This window comes from Arachis hypogaea, chromosome 5, assembly GCF_003086295.3.
Source record: "Arachis hypogaea cultivar Tifrunner chromosome 5, arahy.Tifrunner.gnm2.J5K5, whole genome shotgun sequence".
Taxonomy (NCBI): domain Eukaryota; kingdom Viridiplantae; phylum Streptophyta; class Magnoliopsida; order Fabales; family Fabaceae; genus Arachis; species Arachis hypogaea.
The window spans coordinates 32,025,445-32,044,907 of record NC_092040.1 but is presented as its reverse complement, the minus strand read 5'-3'; the positions used below and the strand labels follow the sequence as shown (position 1 = coordinate 32,044,907).

Sequence of the window (19,463 nt, the reverse complement as noted above, 5' to 3'; positions counted from 1 at the left end):
ACCACTGATGTAATGTTTTTAAACTGAGACTATTGACACGTTATGCGCCTGACAAGGACAGTTGGTTAATCCCGCTTGTCGAGGTCGTGGCGGCGGCGTAAGGGCGGTGGTTAGTCTGGCTTACGTTGAGATATGAGGTCCATGGCAAGAGTATCCCTCTCGCATCCTTTCGGAATCACTAGAGTGTGCAGGCATTGACATCCTGGACCGTGATCCATGCACGATATCTCGGGGGTTTCCATTATGAGATCGAAAGACTACATCTCCATGGAGATGTGTCGGGTTGACAGTTGAACTGACAATGTGATATCACAGCCAAATAAGACAAGCATTCATCATGTGAATCTTTTATCTATTTTCTTGCTTTTCCGACTTGAATTGCTTGCCTAATTGTATAACATGCCTAATTGCCTATTTGAATTACTTGATATACATGCTTATACTTGTGCCTTACTTGTATTGTATTATTTGTGTTTTCTACTGGGATTGAGGAGGTTCGAAGGCGATGGCGATGGGATCGCATAGAGGTTAGGCTGGCGAAGGCTGTGGGGCAGCGGAGAATTGTTAGTTTAGAAATCCACCAAGTTAGATTACCCTTTTTCATTGTGGTTTTAAAGTTAATGTTTTAAAAGTTTTAGTTATGCTTTAAGTTGAATCTTGTGATGGATATGAAGTTCTAGGATTGCCTCTGGCATCCCGAAGTCTTATATCTTACATCATTGGACACTGTTACTATATTGAGAACCTCCAGTTCTCATACAATATCCTGTTGTTATTTTTCATATGCAGGTCGCAACCCACCTCGGTGAGTTGCTTGACGGTGACAGAACGGAGGATCTTCTCTATGTTTTGAAGTCTTTTTGATTATTTTGTTTAGCTTCTCTCACTTTTGTATTTATTTTGCCTAGAGGCTTACTGATAAATCACTATTTTATGATTTATATTGTGCTCAACTGAGTGGTTTTTATCAAGTCTTCACTCACTTATTCATATAATTTGCATGGTTTTACAATCCTTTCCTTATTATGTGATATATGTGAAAACATGTTTCCAAAGCTTTAAAACTATTAATTTTAATTATCCTTTATTTCCATTCGATGTCGTGATCTGTGTGTTGAGTATTCTCAGGCTTTATAGGGCAGGAATGGCTTAGAGAATGGAAAGGAAACATGCAAAAGTGAAAGGAACAACAAAAATAAAGTATTTGAGGAACTGGCAGCGACGCGCACGTATGGACGACGTGAACGCGTGCCTTACGCAGAACACAAGCGACCCACACATACGCGTGACAAGGAAAAGCTCTAAGTGACGCGCACGCGTGACCCACGTGTACGCGTGATGGATGCCACGTGCAGAAAATTACAGAAGTCGCCCCCAGCGATTTCTAGGTTCTTTTTCGGCCCAAATCCAAGCCCAGAAACACGAAATAGAGGCTGGAGAATAAGGGAATCAAAGGGACATCAACTCATTATTCATATTTGGAGTTTTAGATGTAGTCTCGAGAGAGAGAGGCTTTCTCCTCTCTCTTAGGTTTTAGGAATTAGGATTTCTATTAATTTTAGGATTATTTCTCCACAATTCCAGGTTCAATGTTCCTTTACTTTAGTTTCTCTTCTACTTTCAATTATTCTATTACTTTGATTTATGAACTCCATGTTATGATTGATTTTCTTAATTAGTACACATTAAAGTATTTCAGATTTATGATTGCTTTCTTTTATTTATGATATAAATAATTTGGATTTTTTCCTTTTGGCTTCAGTTAAGTAATTGGTGACACTTGAGTTGTCAAACTCAACGGTTGATTGAAAATTGAAAATTGCTGATTAATTTGGATCCCTCTAAAGCTAGTCTTTCCATAGGAGTTGACTAGGACTTGAGGAATCAAGTTGATTAGTCCACTTGACTTTCCTTTATTTAGTAAGGGTTAACTAAGTGGGAGCATTGAACAATTCTCATCACACCTGATAAGGATAACTAGGATGGGACTTCCAGTTCTCATACATTGCCAATAGTTTTTATAATTATTAATTTATTTTTCTTGCCATTTAAATTACTTGTTTCTTATTAAAAAAAAACCCAAAAATATACATTTTTCCATAACCAATAATAACTCATACTTCCCTGCAATTCCTTGAGAGACGACCCGAGGTTTAAATACTTCGGTTATAAATTTTATTGAGTTTGCTTAAGTGACAACTAAAACTTTTGCACGAAAGGGTTCCTTGCTGGTTTAGAAACTATACTTACAACGTGATTATTTTTATGAAATTCTAAACTGTCAAAAGTCCGTTCGTCAAAATGGCGCCATTGCCGAGGAATTGCAAACGTGTGCCTTATTATTGGTTATTGTAAATATTTACCTCTGCTTGTTTATAGGTTTTTTATTTTTAATTTTTATTAGCTACTATGACTTCTCACCCCTCTGGCTATGAGTGTGGTTATAACTATGTTACAGGAAGAAGAGATTATAATGCCAACATGCACCATGGTTGGAAAAATCGAAGATGGAAGGAGCCACAAGGACTTGATCAACCTTCCTGGCAACAACCCCCTCCAATGTATCGCAAGCAACAACCATTCCATGATGCATACCAAGAAAATGGTTATGGTGGACCGTTTCGTGACAATCAATACCCACCACAACACGTCTATGGACCCCCTCCTCAGCATAGCTTTGGACCACCTTACTCACAGGCCTCTCAACCAAGCACCTCCATGTAGTCCTAACTCATATTCACCATACCAACTGCCCAACTTCCAACACAATCACTCACAAAGACCTCCACTTCCATACACATCTTGTCCATACCCATCAATCCAAAAACCACATGAGCCTAATTGTATTATCCGGGAGGGACAAGAGTCAGAGGATCATTTCAAGGAGACAGTGGACCAACTTCAAGTAGCCATTCAACAGCTGGGGCAAGCGGTAATTCAATTAGACTCCCGACGTCTGAAAGCTCAAGGAACCCTGTGATCTCATGTGGGGAATCTAATGATAGATGCAGCATGAAGGAAACACTGGGTACTCTGGTGGACCATAAGGAGCATAACTTTGTGTTGGAACAATTGGAAGAAGCCATGCCTCCCATAGAGGAGGAAGAAGTGGTTGAGGACTTAGGTGATGTTGAACCTCTATAGGAACTTAGAGATGTAGAACTTTCATCTGATGAGCCCGAATTTGGTGTCAAAGAGGATAGTGCACAACCTCTGGAACACATACCTTATGAAGAACTGGATGGAATAGACGAAGCTACAAATTTTCTTTATGATGATGACCGGGCGTTGAGCCTCCCTCGTGACGACTTTGCGTCTGCCATTAAACCCTTTGCGTTTGAAGAATCTTCCTCAAGTGAACTTGAATATATGGTAGAGGTAGACTTCTCCCAATCTCCAACTTATGACTTGAGTGACGGGGAAGAATCTGAAGAACTTGATGAGGATACAGCTGAACTTGAAGAAGTTTACAAAGAGGTAGAAGAACTCCAAGAAGAGCATCATGAAGTAGAGCTTGTGCAATCATTAGACCCAAGTCTCCCTAAGCCATTACCATCCAATACAATATTTAAGTGGGTAAATTCCTTATCCTCGACCTTTGCTTTCTCACTTGAATATTGTTTGCTTGAGACGGATGGGCAACTCAGAGCCCTTTGTGGCTTTAAAAGTAAAAGGGAGATAGTTGATGATTGGCGACACAGAACTAGGTTTAGTACGGTTATAAGTTCCAAGTTGGGACACACGGGTTGGTGCAGAGCTCGAATGCATGGGTTTAGAAGGCTGTAGGGATGTTCTGACACGGATTTAACTCTTTTGCCACCCGTGTAGAATAATGAAGATAAATTCAAAGATGGGTGCAAAAGCAAGGTTTGGGATCCCAGAATTCAACCTGGCATTCCACACTCTTGGGGTCTTGCTACTTACTTCAATTTGCTTGAGAACTTTCTGCGTCTGATTTGGGACCCCGGAGGTTGCTGGAAGTACAAAAGTTGGTGGAGATTCCTGGATGAGTTCAAGTATAAGCCACCATGACAGGGAGCCCATCCAATGTCCAAATTAAGGACAATAACTAAAAGTGCTAGGTGGGAGACAGCCCACCATGGTATGATCGTCCCTTTCTCACATTTAGTTTTATTTTGTTTTATGCTAACATGCCATAATTTAAGAATCATAACTCATGCATCATTACCTGCATTGCATACTGCATACTGAAAAAAAATGGAAAAAAAGGGGCAAACCACGCGTGTGTGCAGGCCACGCGTAGGCGTCGACTCCAAATCGACGTCACAATCCAATGTCCAGAAAGTTGGGTTGGAATCATGCGGTTGGTATGCGTTAGGCACAATTTGGGACACGCGTGTGCGTCAACAACGCAAACGCGTCACTTTCACTTAACACACACTACTCGTGGGCGTGGGCGACGCGTACGCGTCGCGTGAAAATTTTTTACCCCTTCACTGAAATAGAGAGTTGCTCCAAAACGATGCTGGATTTGTGCGTTTTGCACAATTCTAGTCGACGCATACGCGTACTTCACCCGTACGCGTCATTTTTATTATCCCTCATTTACGCATTCGCGTCAATGACGCTTTCGCATCGTTGCGCTTCCGCCTCATCCACGCTTTCGCGTGACCCATGCATCTACGTGGATTTGAATCCACTTAACCCCCGATGCAAAAACCCTAACCCAGCGTTGCCCCCTTTTCCCCCTTCCCTAACGTTCCTTCTCCCCTCCCCTCCCCTCCTCCAACCATCCAACCACCACCACCGTCACCGACCAAGCCCACCGTCGCCGACCCAGCCCACCGCGCCGCCCTTACCCCTCCTTCTTCTCCTCTTCTCCTCTTCTCATGTTCTCCTTCTCCTTCCCCCTCTCGCACCCCCATTGCCCCCTGCTCCGTTGCCAACCCAGCCTGCCGTGCCACCACCGTCGACGACCCCTGCCGCCACCATCACCCCTTCCCACTCCTTCCTTTCCTTCTCTTCCCCTCCCTCTTTCATCCCCTGCCCCCACCCGAACCACCACCCGCACTCCCAGTGTTGCCACGTTGTACTCTCGTCGCCGCCGTGCCGCCTACCAGCACCAACACACCACCACCCTCTCTCTGCGTCAAATTTCTGTTACTGTGCCACCATGTTCCACTACACTCCGATCCCTTTCCCATTCTAGTTAGAAAGCTGCACATCTTTCAAGTCTGTTCGAATTAGATAGTTAGATATGCATGTCGTAGTGGACTTTAGGTGGTTAGGTAGCTAGGATGTGGTTAGTGGATTTAGGTCTAATAATTGTGTCATTCTTGCTGATTGCTTTATCTGTTTTGCAATTTTGATATTACTTGCTGTTGATGTTGTTATTCACTGTTGTTCCATTATTGTTCGATCCTATTTTGTTTCATCGGATCTGAATTGAATGTCACCAATGCCTATATAATTTCACATACATTAGCATTCTTGTTGACATTTGCTTTATCCCCGTTGATTCAGTAAGCTGGTTACATTTCATCCATATTCTAAATTCTTGCTTGCTTTCTGAATTTGCTGACGCCAGGCTGTTTACTTATACCTGCTTATTTCTGTTTCGGTTTAGCTAAATCCCTTATTGCTGTTTTGGATTGGCTCAATTTGCTTATTGCATATACTTGCTATGTTTGGTCTTACCTGTTCTAGGATTCATATAAGCTGCTAATCGTGCTTACCAGTACTGCTACTTGCCTTATCATGCTATTTGATTTTCCGGGAATGTCAGTTTTTAGCCAGAATGCTGCCCAATTTTCCGCAAAGTGTTTCATTCAACCACCATTCATAAATTGGCTTCGATACTTTTGATTTTTTCACTAAATGGTCTCATCCAAGCCAATTCATGAATGGATGGGCTAGCATTCCTACTCCTTCTAGTTCCCTTATTAGTTAAATCGCATTATTGATAATTTCATTCATTTTGCAATTCTTTTATCTACATGTTTATCATCGATAATATGCATTATCTGCTTGAATGTGAGTTGTTTGTTCTTTAACTTTGTGCATTTCTGTTAGCTAGGAACCACGGTACCATGCCACTAACTTTGACTTCCATTTTAACTATTGACTTTATTGACTTTCTAACTTCCCCCTTAGTGTTACACTAACTGCTTTCAATCCCTTTCAAGGTATGTTTCTTATTGTTTCCTGACAAACAAGCATTCTGCACCTCATAGTTTTTTGGATTGTGATTTTTAATTGAACTCTATGAATTTTATTTTACATTCAGTCCAACTTTCTATATCTTTCTGCTCACTTCTTGTTTTGGCTTTTCTTCTTAATTTTGCCCATCTATGCTTACATTGCTTGATTCCTATTTGTCTTCCTGTTTTTCTTCCAGTTGATATATTATACCTTGAATTTTCTATTTTTCAGGATGTCCAACCCAAAAGAAAAGGGAAAGGCTAAGGCCCTTATGGGTAAACGGAAAAGATGCCAATCATCTATGGCCGTATCAGCTATTCTACATGATGATTCCTGGCGTGAGAAGAACTTCACTCCGCAGGAAAAGGCAGATCAATTAGTGCCTGCAACTGATCAAATCAAGTTCGCAAATCGCTACTATGAACTGAAATATGCGGTCTTTGCAACTAAGCGGCACTTGTATTTGGAAAAGACCCTCCAAATACCCAATGAATTACAACAGTACACTACAGAACAGATAAAACAGAGAGGCTGGTTCTTTCTGGAAAGGAACTTGACTGAGGTTAATGCATCCTGGGTCAGGGAATTCTACTACAACTATTATAAGACGACCCTGGATGCATTACAACTCAGAGGCAAATAGATTTTAGTTATTGAGGAGGCTATTGAGGATATCCTACAATTCCAGCCTAAATCGGATGAGCCAGATGGTTACCAAAAGGCTGAGGAGGCCATGAGATTTATGACTTTTGATTGGGAGGCAGTGAAGCGAACCATATCCATTGATCCTGCTGTCCCCTGGGTTATGGGTAAATCAACAGTGAATCCAAAGGGCATCAAGCTTATTTATCTTAATGATGAGGCTCGGCTATGGCAACAAATTCTGAGCAACTACGTTATGCCGAGCACTCACGAGACTGAGGTGTCAGCCGCCATGATTACTCTTATTTGGTGCGTAATGGAAGGCAAGACCCTGTACCTTCCCCGATTTATACTTCAGTACATGTCCAGGGTTCATATTCGAGGCACTCTACCTTTCCCATATCTGATCACACAGTTGGGCCGCCGAGTTGAGGTACCCTGTGAGCCTGAGGATGACAAGCCAGCAGCTGCCGACTGCAAGAAGATCATCCCACACGGCAGGAAGTTCGAGGCTCTAGGCTACAGACCGCCCTCTCTTACTGCCTCCGCTGATGCAGCCACATTCTCTGCTGCCCCTTCAGCACCTGCTGCACCACCCCTACCCACAGCACCCTCACCAGCTTCCCAGCCCATTTACCACCTAGTGCATCGACTCTTTGACCGCCTGGATCACATGGAGCGCCGCAACATGCGGCGTTATGAGAGGTCTGAACGTCACAACAAGCGACGCTATGAGCATTTGAAGTTGATGATCAGGTCAGGCCACACTGACATCCCCTCCAAGCCTGACACACCATCGAAGCCATTTAAGGAGGAGGCGGATGAGCATGAGGAGGATGCACGAGCAGAGGATGAGCAGGCAGGATCCCAGCAAGCAGAGACACAATAGGCAGAGCCCTAGCATGAGGAGCCTTAGCAGACACAGCCGGCAGACCCACAGGCACTTATACAGGCGGAGCATCAGACACTTTCACTGCCAGAGCCCATCGAGACAGCACCAGTACATCCTTCCAGAGGTGACGACTCTTCCCACCCGATCTGATTGAGCATCGAGGACGATGCTATTATTTAAGTGTGGGGAGGTCGCCATCTCTGGCGAACTTTATTTTGGTGAACTACTTTCATACTCTTTATCCTATTTTATTTTTCTTTCTGTATTTTATTTTATTTTACCTTATTTGTCTTTCAGTACCTGCACATTTTCTTTTACTGTACTTTTGTCTATTTATACTTTATTACATTTTGCACTTTGGGCTATATATATATCTTAGATATTTAGCTTAGTTTGCACTCTTAGTTTATTAGTTGTGATATAGAAAATATGGATTATTTAGTTTAGTTTATCCTTTTAGCATATGATAATTTGGTTTAATTGAAAATAAAGAGTAAACTAGAAACTTTTACTTTTTCAGAATCACAACAATCCACCCACCATATATATATATATATATATATATATATATATATATATATATATATATATATAGTAATAAATGTTGGTAAATTGACAACATTTTTTCAAGAAAAATACTTATTTTTATAAGAGCCATTTAAAGATTCACATTGAGTCAAATAGAAACTCTTGACTCTTGCTTGCATGATATACATAACTGATATATGGTTTTTGAGTCAAAGAACACACAACCCGTGAGTTTTTTAGCTTAAATTGCATGGTTACATTATTTAACCATAATTTTCATTCCTGTGTGTTTCTCCCTTCTTTTCTATGCTTGCAATCTTTACTTTGTTCCACTCTATATGTCCAATATAGAATGTATTTACATACTAGCATATGATTGAGGCCATTATTTATTATTGCTCACTTATCCCAAATAAGCCTACCCTTTTAAGTCACCCTTGTTAGCCACCTTGAGCCTTTTAATCCCCATTCATTTCGTTCTATAACCACATCACTAGCCTTAAGAAGAAAAATAAATTAAATATCCTGAATTGAATCCTTGGCTAGCTTAAGATAGAGATGGTGCATCAACTAAGTGTGGGGAAACTGTGGGAACCTGGGATGATAGGAAAGGCATTCAATTGATAAATTATTTAAAATTTGGATGCATGCTCATGTAAGGCCAAAATAATTAAAATACCATGTGCATTGATATGTTGTGTTTATTTTTCAAAAAAAAAAGAGAGAGAAAAAAATCCCTATGATTGAATAAATAAATAAGGGGACAAAAATTACCCCAATATTAAATTTAGTGAAAGATCAATGCACATGTGATAAAATTAAAGGAAAAGTTGATGCATGAGTATGTGATACAAAAGTGGGAAAATTGGATAGCTAGGCATAATTTTAAAATTGTATAGAGTATGTATATGTTAGGTGAGATCTTAGACTAATCAAGGATTCAATTTATAGCTCACTTAGCCTTATATATATATATATATATATATATATATATATATATATATATATATATATATATATATATACCCTCACCTTTACCTTAGCCCCATTACAACCTTGGAAAAGACCTCATGATATTTGCATGTGTACATTAGATATTTGTTGATTGGTTAGATGAAGAACAAAGTTTTAGAAAGCATGACTAGAGAAGAGTAGAGCGATTAACCCCAAACACTGAGTGATTAGAGTGTAAACACAAATCCAGTGACGATTCAATAGCTCAATTCCATATATCCATGTTTGATCATTGGTTGTCTTGCAAGTTTGTGGACTCTTTTGATTATCTCAACTCAATTGTGAATATGTTTTAACATGGCTTAACCCTTGGTTATGCATATATGATTCCTTGGAAAATTTGACTCAATTTGACCACATGTAAACTATGTGTATATAAGTGGATAGTAATTAGAATTGCATGATTCATTTAGGTAGCTTGCATTTAGATAAATTGCATTGCATAGATTCCACCATTCTACCTTCACTCTTTTTCTGTCTCTTTTGAGCTAAGCATGAGGACATGCTAATGTTTAAGTGTGGGAAGGTTGATAAACTACTATTTTATGATTTATATTGTGCTCAATTGAGTGGTTTTTATCAAGTCTTCACTCACTTATTCATATAATTAGCATGGTTTTACAATCCTTTCCTTATTATGTGATATATGTGAAAACATGTTTCCTAAGCTTTAAAACTATTAATTTTAATATCCTTTATTACCATTCGATGCCGTGATCTGTGTGTTGAGTATTCTCAGGATTTATAGGGCAGGAATGACTTAGAGGATGGAAAGGAAATATGCAAAAGTGAAAGGAACAACAAAAATGAAGTATTTGAGGAACTGGAAGCGACACGCATGCATGGATGACGCGGACGCGTGCCTCGCGCAGAACACAAGCGATGCGTACGCGTGACAAGGAAAATCTCCAAGTGACGCGTACGCGTGACCCACGCGTATGCGTGATGGACACCACGTGCAGAAAATTGCAGAAGTCGCCCCCAGCGATTTCTGGGTTCTTTTTCGGCCCAACTCCAAGCCCAGAAACACGAAATAGAGGCTGGAGAATGAGGAAATCAAAGGGACATCAGCTCATTATTCATATTTGGAGTTTTAGATGTAGTCTCCAGAGAGAGAGGTTCTCTCCTCTCTCTTAGGTTTTAGGAATTAGGATTTCTATTAATTTTAGGATTATTTCTCCATAATTCCAGGTTCAATATTCCTTTACTTTAGTTTCTCTTCTACTTTCAATTATTCTATTACTTTGATTTATGAACTCCATGTTAGGATTGATTTTCTCAATTAATACACATTAAGGTATTTCAGATTTATGATTGCTTTCTTTTATTTATGATATAAATAATTTGGATTTTTCCCTTTTGTCTTCGGTTAAGTAATTGGTGACACTTGAGTTGTTAAACTCAGCGGTTGATTGAAAATTGGAAATAGCTGATTAATTTGGATCCCTCTAAAGCTAGTCTTTCCATAGGAGTTGACTAGGACTTGAGAAATCAACTTAATTAGTCCACTTGACTTTCCTTTATTTAGTAAGTGTTAACTAAGTGGGAGCACTGAACAATTCTCATCACACCTGATAAAACTAGGATGGGACTTCCAGTTCTCATACCTTGCCAAGAGTTTTTATAATTATTAATTTATTTTTCTTGCCATTTAAATTACTTGTTCCCTATTTCAAAAACCCAAAAATATACCTTTTTCCATAACCAATAATAACTTATACTTCCCTGCAATTCCTTGAGAGACGACCCGAGGTTCAAATACTTTGGTTATAAATTTTATTGAGTTTGCTTAAGTGACAACCAAAACTTTTGCATGAAAAGGTTCCTTGCTGGTTTAGAAACTATACTTACAACATGATTACTTTTATGAAATTCTAAACTGTCAAAAGCCCGTTCGTCACTTACTTTGAGAGGAAGTTTGTATAAGCTGTTTTACTTCCTAAACTCTGTATGTCTGTATATAAATAGCCGGCTTAAACTCCGCGGGCGGCGGCTAGATCTTTATAGCTATTATCTTTTGATATGTATATATATATTTGTAGCTTCGTGTGAACGCTTTGCGCTTTTCGAACTCTGTTTTTGAGCTTAATTATTCATCGGGCTTCTAGAATATATTATTTCTTTCTAGATAATATGTATAAGCTTTAGAATTGTCGTAACCTTTGATTAACCATTGCTACGACGCAAGGTAAGGCTTAGGGTAATTAGGGTGTTACAGATAGCGAGGATATTACAATGACTTTTATATACTTAATAATAAAATAGGAGCTTTTGAACTCGAAACCGTATCGCTGTTTTCTTTGAAAAATCAAATACACTTTTTCTTGAAGCAAACATACCTATAAAACCAAATTATATATATATATACCAAACTTCGTATACAAGTAACTTACAAATATTATAAGCATACATATAATTACAACTCTTATCTCTCTTACAAAAATATAATAATAAAAGTGAGTGAAAACTATTAATATATATAATAATATACAACACAATTAGATGCGCAGAAGGAACTTCTTAAACTTTTTGTCCGTCCTAAAAAGAAAAATATGTAGAGGATGAGAACATCGTCATTGCAAGTTCTCAGTAGAGGATTTAAGAATTGTCATAAGAGGATGCATATAAAGAAAATAATTTATTTGAACTATAGCGATTATTATTCGTCTTATGAATCTATTCAAAACACTAACAATTAATTATCCAAAATTCAAAGTTCACTTCTTTAGTTATAAGAATTTCAAAACTCAATTAATATATCATAACATAATCAAGTACGGCCTCCACCCCAACATATAATCAAATCAAATTACGGCCTCCGGCCAAAATCAAATCAACTCGACCTCCATCTCAAATTAAGTCAAAACACGGCCTCCGGCCCAACTCAAATCAAATCAAATCACGACCTCTGGCCAAACTTAAATCAAATCACCATCAAAACTTAGTCTCAAAACAGAATTAATTACCGGCATCGAACGATACAAGGTAAATACAATTAGAGAACAATTACATTCAGTACCACATTAGGAACAACTCTCAGCATCACCATCGTCAGCATAAGAAATCTCTCAGTTATTCAAACACAGACAAAACAATACAAGGAATACACAAATAGAGAGGACGGTTAAGGCAATTAGTTCAATTAGCATGTAGGTACAATTATTCAAATAGGCAAACCAAATATAAAATGTACACCCAAACAATACACACAAATACGAATGATGCATGCCTGTCCTACTAGCCATGAACTCACGTGTTAGTTAAACTGCCAGATCCCGACACATCCAATAACTAACCTGAATATAGTCTCTCTGCTACGCATCTCCAGGAAGATACAATCCAAAAAGTGTGCCCTACCACCTTCTCCTAGAGACAAACACCAGGAGAATCTTATTGGGGGATGAGTGCCCTATCGTGATTAAGATGAAGTCAAAGTTAAGAGGGAGTGAGACTAATTTTAAAGGGGTTGGACAACATAATGCTAATGGAGCTCCACTAAAAATGGATGAATGAACACAAAAGGAAACCGTTGAAATTGGAGTACAGGAAGTGATAATTGAGACTGAAATACAAGAGATCGCACAATAGCTGGCTACAAGTAATAACTAATATGAAGGATGTTGGGGTTAGAAGTGAAAGACCTCTATCTTAAACTTCTGTAACAGCTAATCAATGCAAAAAAGTTACAAAATGAATGTCCATAGCTCATTTATTGTGCTTGGAATAATGTAAGAGATTATTTCCAAATCAAAACATATAATCTAAATCACACTTGTGTAAGGGAGTTTGGATCTAGTCTAACTGATCAAAGTTGAATGACAACAAAGTTGGAGAAGAGGCTCGTTACTTAACCTCACATCACACATAGAGAGGCAGTTGATTACACAAAAGTTGAATTCAATATGATATGCAGTGATAAAATAACTTATAGAGCTCTTAAACTAGCAAGGGAGATATATATTGCTAATGAGAAAGTCCAATATGACAATAATAACTTAATTTTTGTGATAATGAATATTTTGGGAGACTAATTTGCCTTATAATGAATAATCTTGGGACTAATTTGTCTAACAATAAATATTTTGGGGAACTAATATGATAATAATAATAGCTTAATTTTTCTGATAATGAATATTTTGGCAGACTAATTTACTTATTTACCTTATAAAAAATAATTTTTGGACTAATTTGTCTAATAACAAATATTTTGGACTAAAATTGACTGTAATTTGTCAAGAGATCAATTTGTCTCCTTCGTACAAGTAACACTTAATGTCTGACGTGACAACTTAACGTGACACGTAGAATAACTCTGTTAGGAGTTGACAGAACAAAGTGGGTGAAGAACCAACACAACTTATGAAGTTAAAAATTGGAGATTAATGAGCTAATTAATTTTAGTTGAAAATTAAACTATTAAAGTATCTAGTCCAAAATTTTTTAGAGACCAAAATAGATATTCTATTTTATTTTAATATAAGAACTTATTTTTAAATATTTTTAATTAAGTCCTTGTATTATACAAAAAAAAATAATTCTTAATAAATTCTTATCGTTTGTCTTTCAGTATAATAGCTTGATTACAAATTTTCGAAAATAAAAAACATTTGCTTAATATATAAACACTTTATTAAAAATTGTTCAATAATTATAAGGATTTGATTCATAATACTTTTAGATATGATAAATTTTTGAATTTTAAAGTCCTAAATAAAAATTGAGAAAACCTTTATAATATATACAATTTCAAAACAAGTTTATTTATTTAAAATATTACACTATCATTGCTAGTGTAAAAGAATAACAATTTTTAAAATATAAGACAATAGATTTAAAACTACTTTTCACCAACATTAAAACAAGAGAGTCTAAGTTCTTAGCATCCAATTTTCTTTCTAGATTGAAGTTGCACATTGCGAAGAATGAACTTAGCTCAAATTTCGCATGCTCTGAAGAGTTTTCATGTCTTTTTTTGAGGAATCACTTAGTTAATATCTTATTTTAGCACATTATTATTTTTTCTTTGCATAGAAATATTTATTAAATTGTTTTTAGTAATGATAATTAATTTTAATTCAATACTATGCTTGTTAATTATAAACAAACATGAGTATGGAGTGAACCTTACCAAAAACAAAACATAAGAGAATAGACAAACATAAATTAATATTTGACAAATTAATGTGTTCTAAAACATGTTAAGATTGGAAAGACATTTATTTGGTCACTATTATGGACGACTTCTCTTGATAGTAAAAAGAATATCAAAATCAGTTTCCAATATTTTGCTCTTACATTGATACAGAACATGATTTCCTTTTATAATCTGCCTAAGGTTTCATTCATGTTCCTTATAAAATGATGAACAAAAAATTGATATATAAAAGAAAATGGTACAAATTGCCCTAAGAAAGTGGAATCATCACTCTGTATCAGTCAAATACTGAACTTCAATTCTACAATGTTGCTTCAAATCCGTTTTAACCTGGTGTGCCACCAAAAACAACGAACGACATCAAATGAAAAAAACACGAAGGGTACCTCCATAACTTTTTTATTGATTTGTTCAGTTACCTTCACTAAACTTATTTGGTTGCATTAAGCTTTTGAACTGCTTCAGATGCTGCAGACGCTGCTTTGTCAAAACCTAACTTTTGCAACTCATTTGAAAAACCTTCAACATCTGCTTCACTAATTTTGTATGGACTATAGTGAGCATCAGGGAATGAACCGTTCATCACGTCTTCTTTATACTCTAGTAAGGCTTTATTGATAACGTCTCCGATACGAGCATATTGCTTGCAAAATTTCGGAGTAACCTGCCAAAAGATAGTTCGTATCAATTTCAGCTATGAATCTTATATCGACTTAAAGAAATAAATTATGTTAGCATTTGTTTGAAATTGAAATACCTTTGCATGATGGGGGTGTTGAAGCATACCAAGAAGATCATGATAAACTAACACCTGCATTAGCATAAAACTGAATTTGAATTCCTCATTTTATATTTAATCATCTCAAAATGATTGAGGGATGGTCGGAATATATGTTCTATCGATAGCTACAAGTGCTCAAGTTACTCAAGATTATAACATTTTCTCCAGCTCAATTATGTTAAGATAAATATATACCAAAGTGAATAAAAATCATTTAATAACTGATCATGATACAAAAGGCTCAATACAGTAACTTGATGAAGAAGAAATGCTTTCAAATAAACCCAGGTCATTTTAAGTTTTTACCAAAAAAAAATTTCAGCTATTATCATAAGCCAATCATCTTGTACAAAAGTTCATCACGAAGGTTATCGAACTCTCAAGTCTATGAGTTGAGTTTTATGATTCAATTTTACCTATGTTCTATGAGTTTAGGTGAACCCCTGAGTTTGATAAACTTACCTGTCCACTACAAAAGGGTCCGGCCCCAATTCCAATAGTAGGAATTTGAAGTGCTGCTGTTGCTGCAGCGGCCACAGGCGCAGGCACACATTCTAGAACAATCGAAAAACTTCCTGCTTCTTGCAAAGCCAATGCTGTCTCGACAACCTAAACAGGTTATTAATACCTTTTAGGATGACAATAAAATTATTCAAATATCCAAAATATATGCAAAATACGAAGAGAGGGATAAACCTTGACAGCACTTAAAATGTTCCTTCCCTGAGGTCTAAAACCCCCTAAAACACTAATGGCCTGTGGAGTAAGCCCTACATGCCCCATCACTGCTATTCCCGCTTCAACAATAGCCTTCGCCGCAACAATCCTCGAAGGTGAACCTCCTTCCAATTTTATGGCATCCATTCCGCCTTCCTTCAAAATCCGAACTGCAGTATCAACTGCCTGTTTATATTCAAACATAAAAATAATTCAAAATCATCACACACTTTCCTCCTAGTCATTATTTTAAGCTACCTTTTAGAACGTAATAATAGAAAGCTAATAAACTTTTTTTTCTATAGCAATTATGTTTTGTAGCTAAGCTAAACTGTGATAAATAATGCTTTAGTTTCTGTGATGAAAATAATGAGATATAGAGGGAGGTTCAGACTTCAGAGTGCATTATTTTTAAAGATAAATAGATTGCAATAAAGAAACAATAGTCTTGAAATTTATAGTATGAAATGAATTGTTGGCATGTAGCTAGTGAGATTCGCACTCTTATATTTTACTAGAAAGAGGTTAATAGTGTAGTGACCCGTGAACCTATCTACCTATCTTTGGGTCTATTTTGTCATGTTCTTTTCAACTTGTATATTTATGTTGGTTCCTAAATTGATGGTACTTATTGTTCCCTATTATTCACTTTCATTGATACTTTGCAATGTGTGAATGATCAATTCATCAAGCATGTGCTGTGCACTCACCTTATCTCAGTTCGACTACCCATCTCCTCATCTTCACAACTTTACACTCAAAATCAAAATCATTCATTCCCTACTTCCAGCTTATTGTAACTAGCAAAAGTTATTATTACATCCAGATTAATTGATAAATTTATTATCTAATATTTGCTCAACAAGTGACTCAGAAGAACTTAGTTAAAGTTATCATGAGTTATTCAGGAAAAGAAAACAGCACACAATAGACAAAATCTCCAATTAGAATTTTGCAGCCTTTTTCAAAACCAAAACCAAAACCAAAATCAAAATCTAATTCTCATCAACATATTATGACTCCTACGCAGAAAACACACACAACTCTCACACTTTATACGTATAAATCTCAAATCAAATTAATCATGCTAGTTTACACTAAAAATCAGTTATCAAATATAGAATACATATTAAGATACAAAATATACGTATTTATTGGTGACCGATTTGGATGAAAAGTAGGCAAATTCACCATTTATACTCTGAAGTTAAAATATAAAAACCTGATCGGAACTTGATTCATAGGAGCCGAAAGGCAAGTCCCCAACAAGCATAGGATTTTTAGCACCACGTGCAACAGCACGGCAATGAACAAGCATCTCATCAACGGTGATAGGGAGAGTGGTGTCGTGTCCATGAACCACCATGGAAGCTGAGTCACCAACGAGGCATATATCAATGCCAGTCATGTCTATGTGCACTGCTGAAGGATAATCGTATGCAGTTATCATTGATATCGGTTTCAAATTTTTATACTTTTGACGTAACTGTGCCAGAGTTGTTCTCTGGTTTGGAGTTTGTGATGTTGGACCTGAATAAACTGTATTTTCTGGAATATTGCTCATGGAACGAATGTGTTTCAAAAGAAAAGATGAAAATAAAGAAGTTGATGAATGTTTTGTAAAAAACCTAAGGGAAGACATTGAAAAAAAAATTTTTGGATTGGATTTTGTGGAGTGAGTTTTCTAGGTTATGACAGTGATATTTGGGATTCCGTTAAATTTTGAATAATAAAAAGAGAGGGCCAAGTGTTTTTTTGTCTCGGATCAAGACTGACAGATCCGCCCGACCCGGCAAGAACCCTGAGACTCACCCAGCCCGATGCTATGCAGCGAGACCTACCTTCTTCCTCGAGCCAAGCACGCCAATTCTGTCCCTCTTGCCTTCGCTGTTGCTAAGTGAACCGCGACGTCCTCCGGCGACTCCGGCACAGCTGCAAGAACTCGGAAATCGGAAACCGAAACCTAACACATCACTCCTTCCCCGCAAGACCTACGAGCGCTTCCCAATCGCAGATCTCAAGCCACCACCTCGATGCCCTCCGCTGCTGCTGTGATACCGAGCGTCGCTGTTCCTGGCCCCCCGAGATGCTGAGGTATTCGCCGGTCTCCCTCCGATGCAGGTTCTGCTGGCGCTGCGTCTGGCTCTAGTGCCACCTAAGAAGCCATTGAAGAACCGAGAATGATTTTGCGATTTTTGGTTTGATTTTTGCTATTTGAACATTGTATATCTCCTTATTTTCGGGTATATATATTTATTTCGGTAACAAAACTTTTCTTATTTTTTATGGTATGATTTTGATGGTTTGTTTTTTGTATTTTTTATAGATTTTTTTTTATCTCTCTGAAGATTTTTTTTTTTTTTGGTCAGTGAACCCCATTCTTAGGCACCCCTCTGAAAATATTTATAAATTTATCAAGTAAATGGATTGGCCATTGTACTTTTGGTCCTTTTGTGTTATAGTTATTTGACAGCATTTTTGTAAGTCTTGAAATTTTTAGATAGGGTTGTCAAATTGGCTAATCTGGTCCAGTTAGGTCCGTCTCGTTAAATTCGTGGGTTAAATAGATTGGACTGTTTAATCTCGTTTTATTCACGGGCCATAATTTTTTATCCCCGGCCGTTTATAGTAAATTCGATGGATTAAACGGGTCAGTCTATTTATTCTTTTTTTTTATTTTTTGAAAAATATTTTAACAAAAATATTATTTTTAGGTCAAAAATCTTTAAAAATAATATTTTTTTAGTTGATGGATCAGATTTTCGGATCGAATCAAGAGAAAAATTGGCTTAAAGTGCTATTTTTTTAAAAAAATACAAAAAAAAATAAACAGACCACCCGTTTAACCCGCGAGCTAGCTCGTTTAACCCGTCATTTTTTTTGGATTAATCGGCCTCAGTCCGTTTAGCCCGAAATTTAAACGGACTTAATTTTACAGGCAAAACCTGCCCATTTAAATGGATAAACGGGCTAGCCCGATGGCTTTGGCCCATTTTGACGGCCCTATTCCTGGATGTTATCAAGGAAAAAAATGATCCTTTGTTACTATGTTTTCAATTGAATATTTTATTAAAACTCTACCATATGCTACCTGCGGGTCGAAGATCTCTCAACCCTAATCCTACTCGCATCCTAAAGTTTTAAATCCTACCCTACTACCTTACCCACAGAAATATCAAATTTTTTTAAAAGTAAATATAAAATTCAATCATTTCAAATTTCATACATATTAATAAAATAAAAAAATAAAAAAACTAATGCTCTAAATTACTAAATTAACTAACTAGTTTAATAATTGTTCATTTATTATTACATAAGAAAAGTTGTAAATTCAACTCTCACCTCTTTCACTCAAGGAGAAGCATCGAATTTTTTTGGTCTTTTAGATAAAAACACACTTTACAATACACTTACATTACATTATATTATAGGTTCCATTTACTTTATTGGAACATTGATATACCATATATTAAATGGTAATAGATAAAGTATTTGTCGTCTAACACGTGATACAATGTCTAAAATATTTCTAAAACAATGCATAAAAAGACTAATATAGCACTGACAAAGTG

General features: G+C 36.9%; 1 protein-coding gene across 3 annotated transcripts; it reads right to left on the bottom strand.

Moving 5' to 3' along the window:
- Positions 1-14,422: 14,422 nt before the first annotated feature.
- Positions 14,423-18,283, bottom strand: LOC112801119 (3-methyl-2-oxobutanoate hydroxymethyltransferase 1, mitochondrial). 3 transcript variants are annotated; one of them, XM_025843675.3, is made up of 7 exons: positions 17,733-18,283; positions 17,114-17,262; positions 15,871-16,077; positions 15,637-15,783; positions 15,151-15,204; positions 14,813-15,057; positions 14,423-14,723 (listed from the first exon to the last, which is right to left on the bottom strand). In XM_025843675.3, exons 2-6 carry the CDS (start codon positions 17,255-17,257, stop codon positions 14,824-14,826), a joined length of 786 nt encoding a protein of 261 aa, XP_025699460.1. In that variant the 5' UTR covers positions 17,258-17,262; positions 17,733-18,283; the 3' UTR covers positions 14,423-14,723; positions 14,813-14,823. The 3 variants fall into 3 exon arrangements, with proteins under 3 accessions (XP_025699460.1, XP_025699458.1, XP_025699457.1); XM_025843673.3 differs by having other exon boundaries at positions 17,114-17,310; positions 17,733-18,269; XM_025843672.3 differs by having other exon boundaries at positions 17,114-18,274.
- Between the last annotated feature and the right edge of the window lie 1,180 nt (positions 18,284-19,463).